At 38.9% G+C, this 12,435-nt stretch overlaps 1 protein-coding gene across 18 annotated transcripts in view; it reads right to left on the reverse strand.

Annotated features, from left to right (window-relative positions):
* SOX6 (SRY-box transcription factor 6) overlaps positions 1-12,435 on the reverse strand; it is a 537,504-nt gene that overhangs the window by 74,465 nt on the left and 450,604 nt on the right. For 13 of the 18 annotated variants that reach the window (XM_061201489.1, XM_061201492.1, XM_061201488.1 and 10 more), the window contains 2 exons: positions 8,434-8,659; positions 5,225-5,412 (listed from right to left, as the gene is read on the reverse strand). In XM_061201489.1, coding sequence (XP_061057472.1) covers positions 5,225-5,412; positions 8,434-8,659 — 414 coding nt within the window. The remainder of the gene's footprint in view (positions 1-5,224; positions 5,413-8,433; positions 8,660-12,435) is intronic. The other 5 variants (XM_061201497.1, XM_061201493.1, XM_061201486.1 and 2 more) reach the window with 1 other exon arrangement.

The raw sequence follows: 12,435 nt of genomic DNA on the forward strand, positions 1-12,435 counted from the left end.
GCCTCTCTTCTAGCCAGATGCGCTTAGCTTAGCTCTAAGGACATTTAGAAGCTGCCTATCTAAAATTCTGCAGTGTATTGTTCTGACTGAAATTCTGTCTTAGAGATGTCAAACAACAAAATTTGGTAAGCAGTTAGCCTATAATATGATCTAATTGCCCTGGTACTACGGGAGGTGGCTGGTGTTCTTGCTGTGGAAAGCTAAAACCCAGGGAAGTAACTTAGACTTCGGCGGGCAAGACACTCATGATCCATGCATGCACAGCAGCTATGTTGAAATGATGGAGCATAACAGCTCCTAAGGCGCCGTTACAGTCTATTGTCCCTACAATCTATGTATTTAAAGACCCTAAATATCCTGTGACACAGCCAACCAGAACAACTCCATTGGTGCCGTTCTGGCTGATCAAGTCAACAATGTTTCATTTTAAAGTGTCAAAATAGGGGTTTACCCAATAAAGTGAAATACGCCACGGGTAAACATGTATTCATATGGACATATATGTGATTCTGTATGTGTCATAAAGACACAAGCACCCTTATGCCTGTGTAGTAAATATTTCCCCTCAGTTATGAAACATACAAAGCATGTTTTATACACATCTAATGTTAGCAAATGTCACAAAAACAACTCTACAATGGACATTGTGATGCATTGCCCAGATCCCCCTTCAGAACCGATTTATTTCCTCAGCTGCAGGGAACATTGCTGCTCACCCTCAGCTCTAGGTCCTCTTCGGCACTGCCTCAACTAAAGAGAGTCACATCACCTAAGGTTATGTCCCCTTCCCAGGGTAACCCTCATCCAATGACTGGTTGATACAAGTGTATAAAAGCTCACCCCCTCCATCCAACTTGGGACAATTCTGCATGGCCATGGCCATCTCAAAGCTTCACATGAGGTTGGCTAAGGCTTTGGTTAAGACTGCATCACAGTCCTATTCTGCTTTCATCCTTTCCCTTCTACAGGTGGCAATCAGAAAGAGCACCCCCCCAATAAACCTGCTCGCTAATCTCCATCTCACAGTCTGCTTCTCAGGGAACTCAAATCTGTGACATGCTCGTTTGTAAAAATATGTCCAAATATGAGCATGATGAGATATGCTTTATAAATTACAAGGTGTTATGACAGAAACACTGAGAAAAATTCTCTAAAACTGTATTATGATTTACAAGAACAAATTCAGAAATCTAATTTATGGATCTTTACATTTAAGGAAACTGAGGTAATTCCAAAGAAGACAATTTTGAAGACAGTTAAACTGAATTTGCCACAATCCGTTTTACCAATCTTACTGCGCATTATATATTTACCCTCTTTGATCTCAGAAGAAAATATGATTCTCAGAAGAAAAAGTAGTGTCTTCTGAAACCTCATAAAATTAAGATGGATATTTTGATTATAAGAGAGCCAAATCGACTATCACAGGAGCCCTTTGTTCTTAATTTACTCTTCTGGCTGCAACAAACCTAACAAACAAGGATAGATACATACTGGGTCTAGAAACTAAACAAAGCCTACACAACCACAAATATACATTCAAAAGAGCGACATTATTTGGGAGGGAGATCAAGTAAAGGAGAGCTTGTGAGCACAACATCCCTGAATATAATGGACTTTTCCGGTGCCCCAAATTCAACCCCAATAAAGTCATCTACTGAGACAACAACTCCCTTCAACTGGGAAACCAGGGTTTTCTGATTCGTAGAAGCCACTTTGCCACTTATCTTCAGGAGCTCAGTTACTTTCAGTGTGATGTGTTTTAGGACAAGTTAAGATTCATTATTATTATTTTTCAACCTTAACCTAATCTCTCATCTCTCTCTCATGGCTTCCAACACAAAATCAGGTGTTATTATTCTGGATCCTCAGACTTCTTTCCTCCATATGAATTTCAAAAAGTCAATGAGAAATACTTAAAATTAACCTGTAGTATTTGAAGTTAATAGTCTTAAGCTTGAACTTCAACCGATGATATAAATTCAACCATATAGGGTCACTGTGTCAGACAAACAGAGAGGGTCACTGCAGGAAGCAAGGGATGTCCAGTGTCAATTTACTCCTAGGTTTAGTGCAAATGTATCAGGATGCCGCTAGTCTAAGCCTGCTTAATGTGACGGGGGGGGGGGGGGTCTTCACTGAAAGGCACAGTTGCTGCAACAATATGGAATTTATTTCTTATTTTCCCCCCAAGCTAAATGGCACATACACATTCTGTTTTAAATATTCTCTATGTTAATATTCCAAACAAAAATTTCTAGATGCATTTTTCAAAGAAATATCTCATTCCTAACATTAATCAAAGGCAAATGATTCTTCATAATTTAAAAACAAGTATGATTATTTAAATAAAATAACTTGTTTTTTTGTGGAATAAAGTTTCTGAAATGTATTAATTCTAAATATATTTATTTAGCCCAGTGATTTTTCAACTAGGGGTAATTTTGTCCTCCCTCCCCCAATAGGGGACATTTAGCAATGTCTGGAGACATTTTCGGTTGTCACAAAAGAAGTGGTGCTACTACTGGCATCTAATGAGTAGAGGCCAGATTAGCCATGACAAAGAATTCTCCAGCCAAAAATGCTAATAATGCTGAGGCTGAGAAACCGTGATCTAACCTAATAAATCTGAAGTTTCCATAGTTTTCTGCATCAACTCAGAAAGGAGTTTAACTATGTGAGTTGGTCAATATGCCAACTTCTGAAAAATCTAACTCTGTTTCCTTCTGCTGACCCTTCCATTATTATGTGAGGAGCTCATATCTGTGACAAAATAGTACATTTGTTCTATATCTTCAAAGATCACCCATAGTTTAGTCTACAAGTTATGGGAAACATAAGAAAGTGCTTACTCTGTACCAGGAGCTTTGCTAGGTATATTCATATATATCTTATTTCACTGTAACCCAGATTACTACCCTCACATTACAGATGAAGAACTTGAGATTCAGAGAAGTTATTCAACTTACCAAATATCACACAGCTGGTAAGTGACAACTCGGTGCCTACCATTCCAAGTGAGAATATATAGTTTTAAACCCATTAATACTTTCTTGCATATGCAAAGAAAACTTCTGAATCATTAATGATAGTTAATGGGGTGAGGAGGGTAATTAGCTTTTGACCATGTATCTGTCTGTATTATTAGAATTTTCAGTAAGCATATACTACTGTCATTTGAAAACTAACACATTTTAAAAGACTCAGTTAAACAAATCACTAACATCCTTCTCATATTAATTTTAGGATTAACCATTGACAAAACTGTAAGGTAGGAGGAGATGGTCTCTGGTGCATGTACCAATTCTCTTGTTTTTTACCCAATTTCCCACCCAGTATCCCTATGCCAAAATGTGTTTACCTATCTAGGTCCCCCAAAAATATCTTACGGTTATTCACATTAAGATTAAATATGTTACTATTTCATGGTGCTCACTGAGCATAGTATAGTGTCTTAGGTCAAAAGATTGACTGTGTTTATCTCTAGTGTCAGAGTGGTAGAAAAGGTTTGGGGGCAAGGCTTTTCTTTTCTTGTGGTCCTGAAACCTTACTGTATATGAAACCATCTACTTAGGCAGTTCTTAAAGAGGGGCTCTGCTTTGTGAGCCCACTGCCAAGGATGGAGCACTTAATGGGGAGTGGGGCACCTAACTGAGCAGATCCGGTGACTGGCATGTGCATAGCAGGTCCCCAATATATAAAAGTTTATGGCTTAACCAACACCAAAAGACCCACCATTCCCCCAGACAGTTTCTCTCTTACCTGACGTGAACCTCCCGCCAAGAGATCAATCAAGGTGGGGGAGGGAGGAGGCAAATAATGATTAATTTAACATATTATATATTTATATAATCTATTTATCTATAGGAAATGGGGGCTTTGCAGATATAATCAAGTTAAAATAAGGTCACACTGGATTAGGGTGGATCCTAAATCCAATGACTTATGTCCTTATAAGAAGAGGGAGATTTGGAGACAGGGGGACATACACAGAGGGAAGATAGCCATGTGAAGAGGGAGGCAGAAACTGGAGTGATGCAGAGACAAGCCAAGGAATGGCAAGGATCATTCATTCATCAAATAATCAGAATTTTTCACCCAGTGTATGACAATAGCCTCTCAACTGGTCTGCCTATTTCCATTCTTAACCTCCTGCAGTCTGTTCTTGCACACTAGGCAGAATGATCCTTTTGTATGTAAATCAGATCATGTCAATGCCCTGGACAAAACCAGTCTAGGAATTCCCATCGGACTCAGAGTGAAACACAAAGCCTTTCCAAGGCCTACAGGTCTAACACACTCTACCCCAGGCCATCACTTTACTTCACGTCCCGCTGCTCTCCCTTCCCTCAAGCTGCTCTTGCCACGCTGGCCTCCTTGCTGCTGGTCCTACACTCTAAGAGCTTCTAAGCTTATTGTTCCCACTGCCTGGACGCTCTTCATGTGGCCTGCACAGGGGTTCCTTCAGATCTCTCTACTCCGTAACACTTCCGCAGAGTCCCTACCAGCCTATCTAAAAGAACAATCCTATAACTCCCTATTCCCTTAACTTGCTTCCATTTTTCTCATGGCATTGAGTCACCTCCTGATGTTACTGACATTACGCATTATGTATTTAATTGTTTATTTTTTCCTCATCTGTGTTCCCCTAGTAGAATGTAAGCTCTATGAGAACAGAGATTTTTGTCTGATTTGTTCACTGTTGTATCTCCGGTGCCTAGAACAGTGTCTATTACAGAATAAGCACTCGATAAATAATTTGTTGAATCAAAAAATAAATGAATACATTTTGTAAGTTGCTTTGTTTTCTATTTTGCTCAGGCAGATAGGAAGCTTAGTAATAAATTCAATGATGAGTCATGGTAATGTATTAGCCTTCATTGTGAGCATATATGCTTCTTCCTTTTTTAATATTCTGACAGTCTTGTAACCTCATACATCCCCTTTATTATAAGATATTTCTAAATCTTTTGGAATGGGACAGATAAACACCAATAGGCAGGTAGGTTGGGTGCCTGGCTGGGTACCTGGGAGGCAACCCACACTAAGTGGGAAAGGGTGTATTTGTTAATCAGCACTAATGATTAAATGTGATGCAAGAAAGCCCTCAAGCTAGGACCCCAAATCTTTGGCTGCAGGTTGGTGCTTGGGAGCCTGGAAAGAGCCAGTTAAAAATGAGTCAATGGGTCTAGCAGAGCCAGAGAAGGAGGGAAGCAAGCTTTACCTTTTCATTCCTGCAGTTGTTCAGCCCCATGTTATTCATGGCGGACAGTTTCCCATCAACACCATGCGGCTGTTGCTGCTGTTGCTCCCGCTGGATCTGTTCTCGCATCTTCCGAGCCTCCTGAATAGCTTTCATCACTGTATCCTGATCCCCAAACAGGGCAGGGGAGTTGAGACTGGACAGGATATCTGCATATACAGGATGCATTATTAGAGGCTTGTAAGGTTAGACTCTTAAAAAATACTGCTATTACCCACTCCCCTGTATAATACCACGTTCTCCGAAGAAGGAAGAGACACATTTGCTGTTAAGAAAACTGCAATACAGCACAGAAATCCAGGGTAACCGAGCTGTGCTGGGGTTTTTTTAGCCCTCGGAGGACCAGCGTTTCAGTTTATCTGGGTTCTGTCAACACAACTCCTCACAGATGAAGGTTCCTAGATTCATATACATACATACATATATACATATATATATGTCTATTCTGGCTATATCTAACAATTAGTGGGACAGTGGTGGTGAAGAAAGGGCTGGGGACGGGTGCAGAGACATCTGTGCAGGCTGACCATTATATCTGGTGTGCTAATGCAGCAAAGTTGTTTCTGGTCCAGCCAAAAAAAATCTGTGAGGCTACATGTGTCCTTTAGCAGATATCTGTATCTGTGTGTTCATATGTCCACTGCAGGAGAGAAGGGGTGGGAAGGAACATACCGCACTCTCTGTTCCCCAATCACTGGCTGGTTAATGAAGCATTCTACTCATCATGCTGCCTCAGTTATTTACCAAGAGAATGACAACCCATTTCCTACCCCCAACCCGAACACCCACTGCTCTCAGTTCCCTGTCTTCGTGATAGTGAGGCTGTATGTGTGGGAATGGATTTCACATAAGTATACAGCTTCAAATAAAGTGAAAACATTTACTTTCATTATATTCCATGCAACACAGAAGGACAAAATTCAAAATTAAACTAATTTTCGTCCATATCTTGCATTTTACTGTAGGTTAAAATTAATACTTTAGATGAGGCTTTCCAATTTTAGGCAAAAAGAAGGCAATTGCTTGCTGACTGATAGATTTCAGCTGCTGTGATAAAGTTTAATGTGATCAGCTTGCGTGTATCCTGGTATGAGCATTTCATAGCACATGTATGTGTGTGTGTGTATGTATGTGTGTATATCTGTGTGTGTGTGCACACACCTCACAGAGACAGAAGGGACAGAGGAAACCAGACTACAATCAAGCTCACATCACACGTCTATGTGTGTGCAGTGCATGTGTGCATGTACTTGAGTTTAGAAAATATCACCAACACTATCTATGGAAAAGTTTTAGAAAGTTAAACAGCCACTTTTTAGGATATAGAAAACCCATATCTTTTGCTCTGAAGCTTTTCTGATTAAACAAAAAAAATTCTATCCAGTATTGTCTGGACAAGAGGGCTATTACTTCAGCTCATTTCTAGCTCACGATCTAAAGAATACGCTCTGCTGAGGTATAAACTCCATAAGAGCAGGGCCTGTGAAACAGTCGTCTTTGTCCCTCACAATGCTCAGTACAGAAACCAAATGCTTTCCAAACAAAATTCAGAAGTGGATTATAGGAGGGCCATTTCAAGATCAAGCCTATTATTTATCCTCATGTTGGCTTTTTTTTCCCCTCATCTTACGACTTCCAACAATTCAGCAATCATATTCACATGCTGGAAATGATTCATTTCTCTTTCCCACAGCAATCCCACTGACTTGGAGTGAAAACCTCTGGGCCCCTGAAAGAGGCATCCTAACTCAAAAAGAGAATAGGCTGCTGTATGGATCCTAATGTCCCCAATTTCAATGAGGAAGATTTACATCTCATCATCAGAAGATTCACTTAGATTCAGCATAGCTCAGCATATATTCCAACTGTGAGTTTATAAAAAGAGCACTGAGTTATATGTCAGAGGACCTGGATTCTAGTTTTGACTCTGCTAATTAATACCTACATGGCTGTGGGCAAGTCATTTTAACTGTAAGACCACAATTTATTATACAATGAGAGTAATAATAATATACTACCTAACTCATTGGCTTATTGTGAAAAATCAAATGAGATAAGATAGGCAAAATGTTTTTTTAAATTGTAAATGGCTACACTTACACATTATCTTATTTATTACAGGAAGCAATTCAGGCTATAGGATTCAACAACACAAGGAAGGTAATATGGTGGAGAAATGCTAGTTCTAGTCCCTAATCCCTTTGAAATTTTGTGTCTTTATTTGAAAATTAAGAGACTTATAGAGCATAGTAACAATAATGTTCATATTTATTTGGCTCTCTGCTACTACGTGCTTTCGTGATTACTGTTTCATTCCACATGTATATGTAAATGTGCTGCTATTCGGTTGTCCAGCCTTTTTAAATTGCATGCCTTCTGGGTGCCAGATACCATGTTAGGCACTTTATATATATTTTTCTCTTTTAATTCTCATAACAACCTATGAGCTAGGTAATAATATTTCCCTTCCAGAGATTAGGAAACTGAGTTCAAAAATATTAAATAATTTTTACAGGGTCACATAGCTAGTAAGTAAAGGCTCTCTCTCAGTCCAAGTCTGCCTGATGCCAAATCCCATTTTTTTCTCTATACTTCTCATACCTGGGTATGAATATTCCTAGAGATACCTGGCAATACATCAGAGAATGCAAGGAGGCAGAGGATCACTATGACATATCTTACTAGACATCAACTTTATTTCATATGATGTCAATAAAGTGTGTCATTCATATTTGCTTCAATGCAAAACTATATGGGATAAGACGTAAAATTCACAAACATTTTACAAAGAAAATATAACATGTCAAATAAATTTTGGACTTTTGGCAGGTAGCTTTTAGGCCAGGTTCCTTTAGGCCCTTGGAGGGTTCACGTTCACTCTTAATCTGCCTAGAGTTGCTTCAGCGGCAAAGCACTGACCAAACACAGAAATTTCTAGGTCTCTGAGTGTTGGATCTAACTCATCATTATCTGAAGAACCCATCCCAGCAGGATTTATATTATAACCTTTTCTAAAAGTGCTAGTCACCCAAGACACCATAACTGGGTTATGTTTCAGTAGAAAATATTTTACTTTTACTTTATTTACTTTCACTTTTTTTTTTCTTGGACTAAGGAACACGTTGGAAACAAGAATCAGTCATCAGTGAACATGTTTTGCTTTCTTTTACCTAATTCGTAAGTCTCTTCCTGGTGTTGACCTTTCCATTTACCTAAAGAGGATCCTCTTCCCAAGCTTCCTCCAATGGGGCTGGGGATGCTGCTTTTGTTAGGCAGATTGACAGGGCTGGTTTTGCTGGCTGGAAAGAGGCTTTGGGTGGGAGATGTTGGGGACTTTACAGGCTCAGCTGTCTTGGGTCGGGATGAGAGATTCAGCGGCTGTGCTGCTGCTTCATCCTACAAGAGTTTACCATAAATAATTATTTTTTAAAAAATGAAGCACATTATCACTTAGTTAGCCACAGTTATTCTATACCTCAGAGACAATGCCACATTCTCCTACAATAATAACAAAAGAAGCTAATGATCTACCTCCTTGAAGATTCATCAGAAGGAAACCTCATTAATTTCCCTGTGTTATGTTTCTATTTACATTAACTGTGTAGTTGGATCATTCTTTTTGCCAAATTAAAATCTGAATTAGCTCACATTACAGCTTAATTTCCTAATGTGTTTTCAGGGATCTAAATTAACCTAGGGCATTTACAAAGAATTATTTAAAATTTCAGCAGCTCTGTAGTGCTTTTGTGTTATTCTCTCTGAAAAGTTCCTGGAACTATAAATAGGCTCTGCCACTAATTTTTTAATATATATTTTAAATCAAACAATAGCAAGTACTTTAAAAATGGAAACACAAAGCCTTCCTCTGCTCTTCTGGGCCTTTGCCCAGGGAGCCGCATGCCACAGCATAGCTTCTATGTGGCTTTCTGGGTGTGGGCACTCTTCATGGTCTATATTCTGGTCTCTATTTATGTTTAAAATTAATTTTTGCAAAGAGCAAGCACACATTGTAATTATGTTTTACATACCATGCTATATACAATTTATTTTTCATGTCTAAAGTGATGTCTCTTTATATTCTTTGCTACATATATTTACAGAATGTCTATTTTAAGATGCCTGTTTTTCTATACTGAGCACAGTATTCAAATACCTGGCTTGTAACTCTGGTTTTAGCAGGAGCTTGAAAGCTAAGCTCCTCACCTTTATTTTGTTTCATTTATCCTGCCATAAAACACCCTTAACAACACTTCCATCATTCTAGAAATTTAATTGTAATATGAGCATATTCGTTTAAATGTTCAGTTTTAAGATCTGCATTATTGTGTTTAAAATAAAATTGTCAGCAAATGTTAACTCCTGTTTTGCTTCTGAGAAGACACAGAGAACTTGCTTTTAGTTATTGTTTAAAACACACAGTAGAGCTTGGAAACTGAACTTTCTCCCCTGTGGCAAACATGTGACCTCTCTGGGCTCAATTTCTTCATCTGTAGAAAAAAGGGTCTGATCCTAGCTGATCTCTAAGGTCTCTTCCAGTACTAATGGTCACTGTTTAAGAGGGAACAAAAAGGGATGCCAGAAAACAGTACTCAGGAAGGAGGATTAGAAAGAGAAAACGAAAATAACACGCACAGAGGAGCCTTTATGTACTAACACCGTGCTAGACATTTTCACAAATATTAGCTCATTTAACTACCAATAACTCTATGAGGCTGGGCAGTAGTATTCTAAATTTACAAAGAAAGAAGCAGTCAGAGTGATAAAATGACTGTCCAAAGTCATACATGGAGGGACAAAATTTGAATTATAGTTTATTGGGCTCCAAATCCCAGGCTCTTTTTCTACTAAACTATCAGCTAAAATAAGTCATTTGATAATGTAGGGATACCCTAGCTTTATTCTGTTGTTTTGTTTGTTTGTTTGTCTTGGTAGGAAATAAGTAATCTGGCACATCTATGGTGCAATGCACTTTTATCTCTATCCAGATATAGGATAAGTTCTCAGGAAACATAGTTGTATCCATTACAAATGTCGAAATTATCTGATGTGCTTAATTACAATTTACTTGCCTTTGCTCTGAACTCAAAGGATATTAGACTAGTTAGTTCCTTTACTCCTATCTAAATAATAGTGATTTATAAGCTAGGTATTTAGTTAGTTTTCTCCACATTTCTTTTACTTGGGGTTTACCAAGCTTCATAAGATACCTGAGTTCAGAGTTTTCCTCAAATTTGGAAAATTTTTAGCCATTACTTCTTCAAATATATTTTTCTGTCCCTTCCTTCTCCTCCTGGGGCTCCACTTGCATATATGAGGCCATTTGATGTTCCACAGCACTGATCGTCTTTTTTCTATGTATTTCATTTTGGACAGTTTCATTGTTATGTCATCAAGTTCACTAGTCTTTTCTTCTATAATATCTAATCTGTTGCTATTCCAAATCAGTACTAATCCAGAGTACTTTTCATCTCAAACACTGTATTTTTCATCTCCAGACATTCAATATAAGTTTTCCATGTCTTGTCCTATAATGTTCATGTTTTCCTCTACATTCTTGAATATATGGAGTTTATAACACCTGGTTTTACTCAGTTTTGAATATAGGCAAACTTCAGATATATTATGGGTTTGGTTCCAGACCATTGCAGTAAATCAAATATCACAATAAAGCTAGTCACATGAATTTTTGGTTTCCCAGTGCATATAAAAGTTATGTTTATACACTACTGTAGTCTATTAAGTGTGCAATAGCATTATGTCTAAAAAAACAATGTATATACCTTAATTAAAAAATACTTTAATGCTAAAAAAATGCTAACCATCATCTGACTATGCAGGGTTGCCACAAACCTTCACTTTGTAACAAGTGCAATAGCTGTGAAGCACAATAAAATGAAGCTCAATAAAAAGGTTATGGGACTTCCCTGGTGGCACAGTGGTTAAGAATCTGCCTGCCAATGCAGGGGACACGGGTTCGAGCCCTGGTCCGGGAAGATCCCACATGCCGCGGAGCAACTAAGCCTGTGCGCCACAACTACTGAGCCTGTGCTCTAGAGCCCGCGAGCCATGACTACTGAGCCCGTGCGCCACAACTACTGAAACCCACGTGCCTAGAGCCTGTGCTCTGCAACAAGAGAAGCCACCGCAATGAGAAGCCCACGCACCGCAACGAAGAGTAGCCCCCACTCTCCACAACTAGAGAAAGCCCGTGCACAGCAACAAAGACCCAACACAGCCAAAAATAAAAATAAATAAATTTATAAAAAATAAATAAATAAAAAAGGTATGACTGTATATTCTAATTCATTATTTATTCTTATAATTCAATAACTGCCATTTCCACCAACAATGCCACTGAGCATGGGAAGCACCTATTAACTCCCAGTCAAGTCAGTCCCTTTCCACAATGGCAGGCCTGTCGTTGGTCCTCACAGCCTGTCCTGGCCCAAGAGAAACTTTGTGGGTGCACAGGAGCAGATATGCTTACTTCTTCACTTGGCTATAGTTGGAAGTCCCTTATAAGAGCTATTTTTACTGTCTTATCTACTAATTCTATCATCTGTGTTATTTTGGGGTTTGTTTCGAATGATTGATTATTCTTTTCATCATTGTTCATATTTTCTTGCTTCTATGGAAGCCTAGTAATTATTGAATACATGCTCCACATTGTGAATTTTACAGTGTTGGGTTTCATAGTTTGTATATTCCTCTAAATAATTGTGGACTTTGTTCTGAGACACGGAAAGCCTTACTAGGCTTACTTTTAAGCTTTGTTAGGCAGGTCCAGAGCAGTCATTAATCTAGGGATAATCTGGCCCCACTAGTGAGGTAATACCCTGCTGGGGACTCTACTTGGTGCCCATGTGTCAAGTGATCTTTCCAATCTGGCCAGTGGGAACACAAATCATTCTCAGTTCTTTGTGAACCTTGCAATGGTTTTGTCTGCTACATCTGGTCTTTTTCCCTGGCCTCAGGTAGTTTCCTCACATGCATATGCTGATCAGTACTCAGCTAAATACAGGGGAACCTTCTGCAGATTTCCAGTGCTCTCTCTCTCTATACAGCTCCCTCCTCTGGTACTCTACCTCACAAGTTCCATCTACTTGGCATCCTTAAACTCTGAACTCTTGTCTTTCTACTCGGGAAGCCTTCCAAGCTGCATGTGGCTACAC

Source organism: Eubalaena glacialis, chromosome 10 (genome assembly GCF_028564815.1).
Source record: "Eubalaena glacialis isolate mEubGla1 chromosome 10, mEubGla1.1.hap2.+ XY, whole genome shotgun sequence".
Lineage (NCBI taxonomy): Eukaryota > Metazoa > Chordata > Mammalia > Artiodactyla > Balaenidae > Eubalaena > Eubalaena glacialis.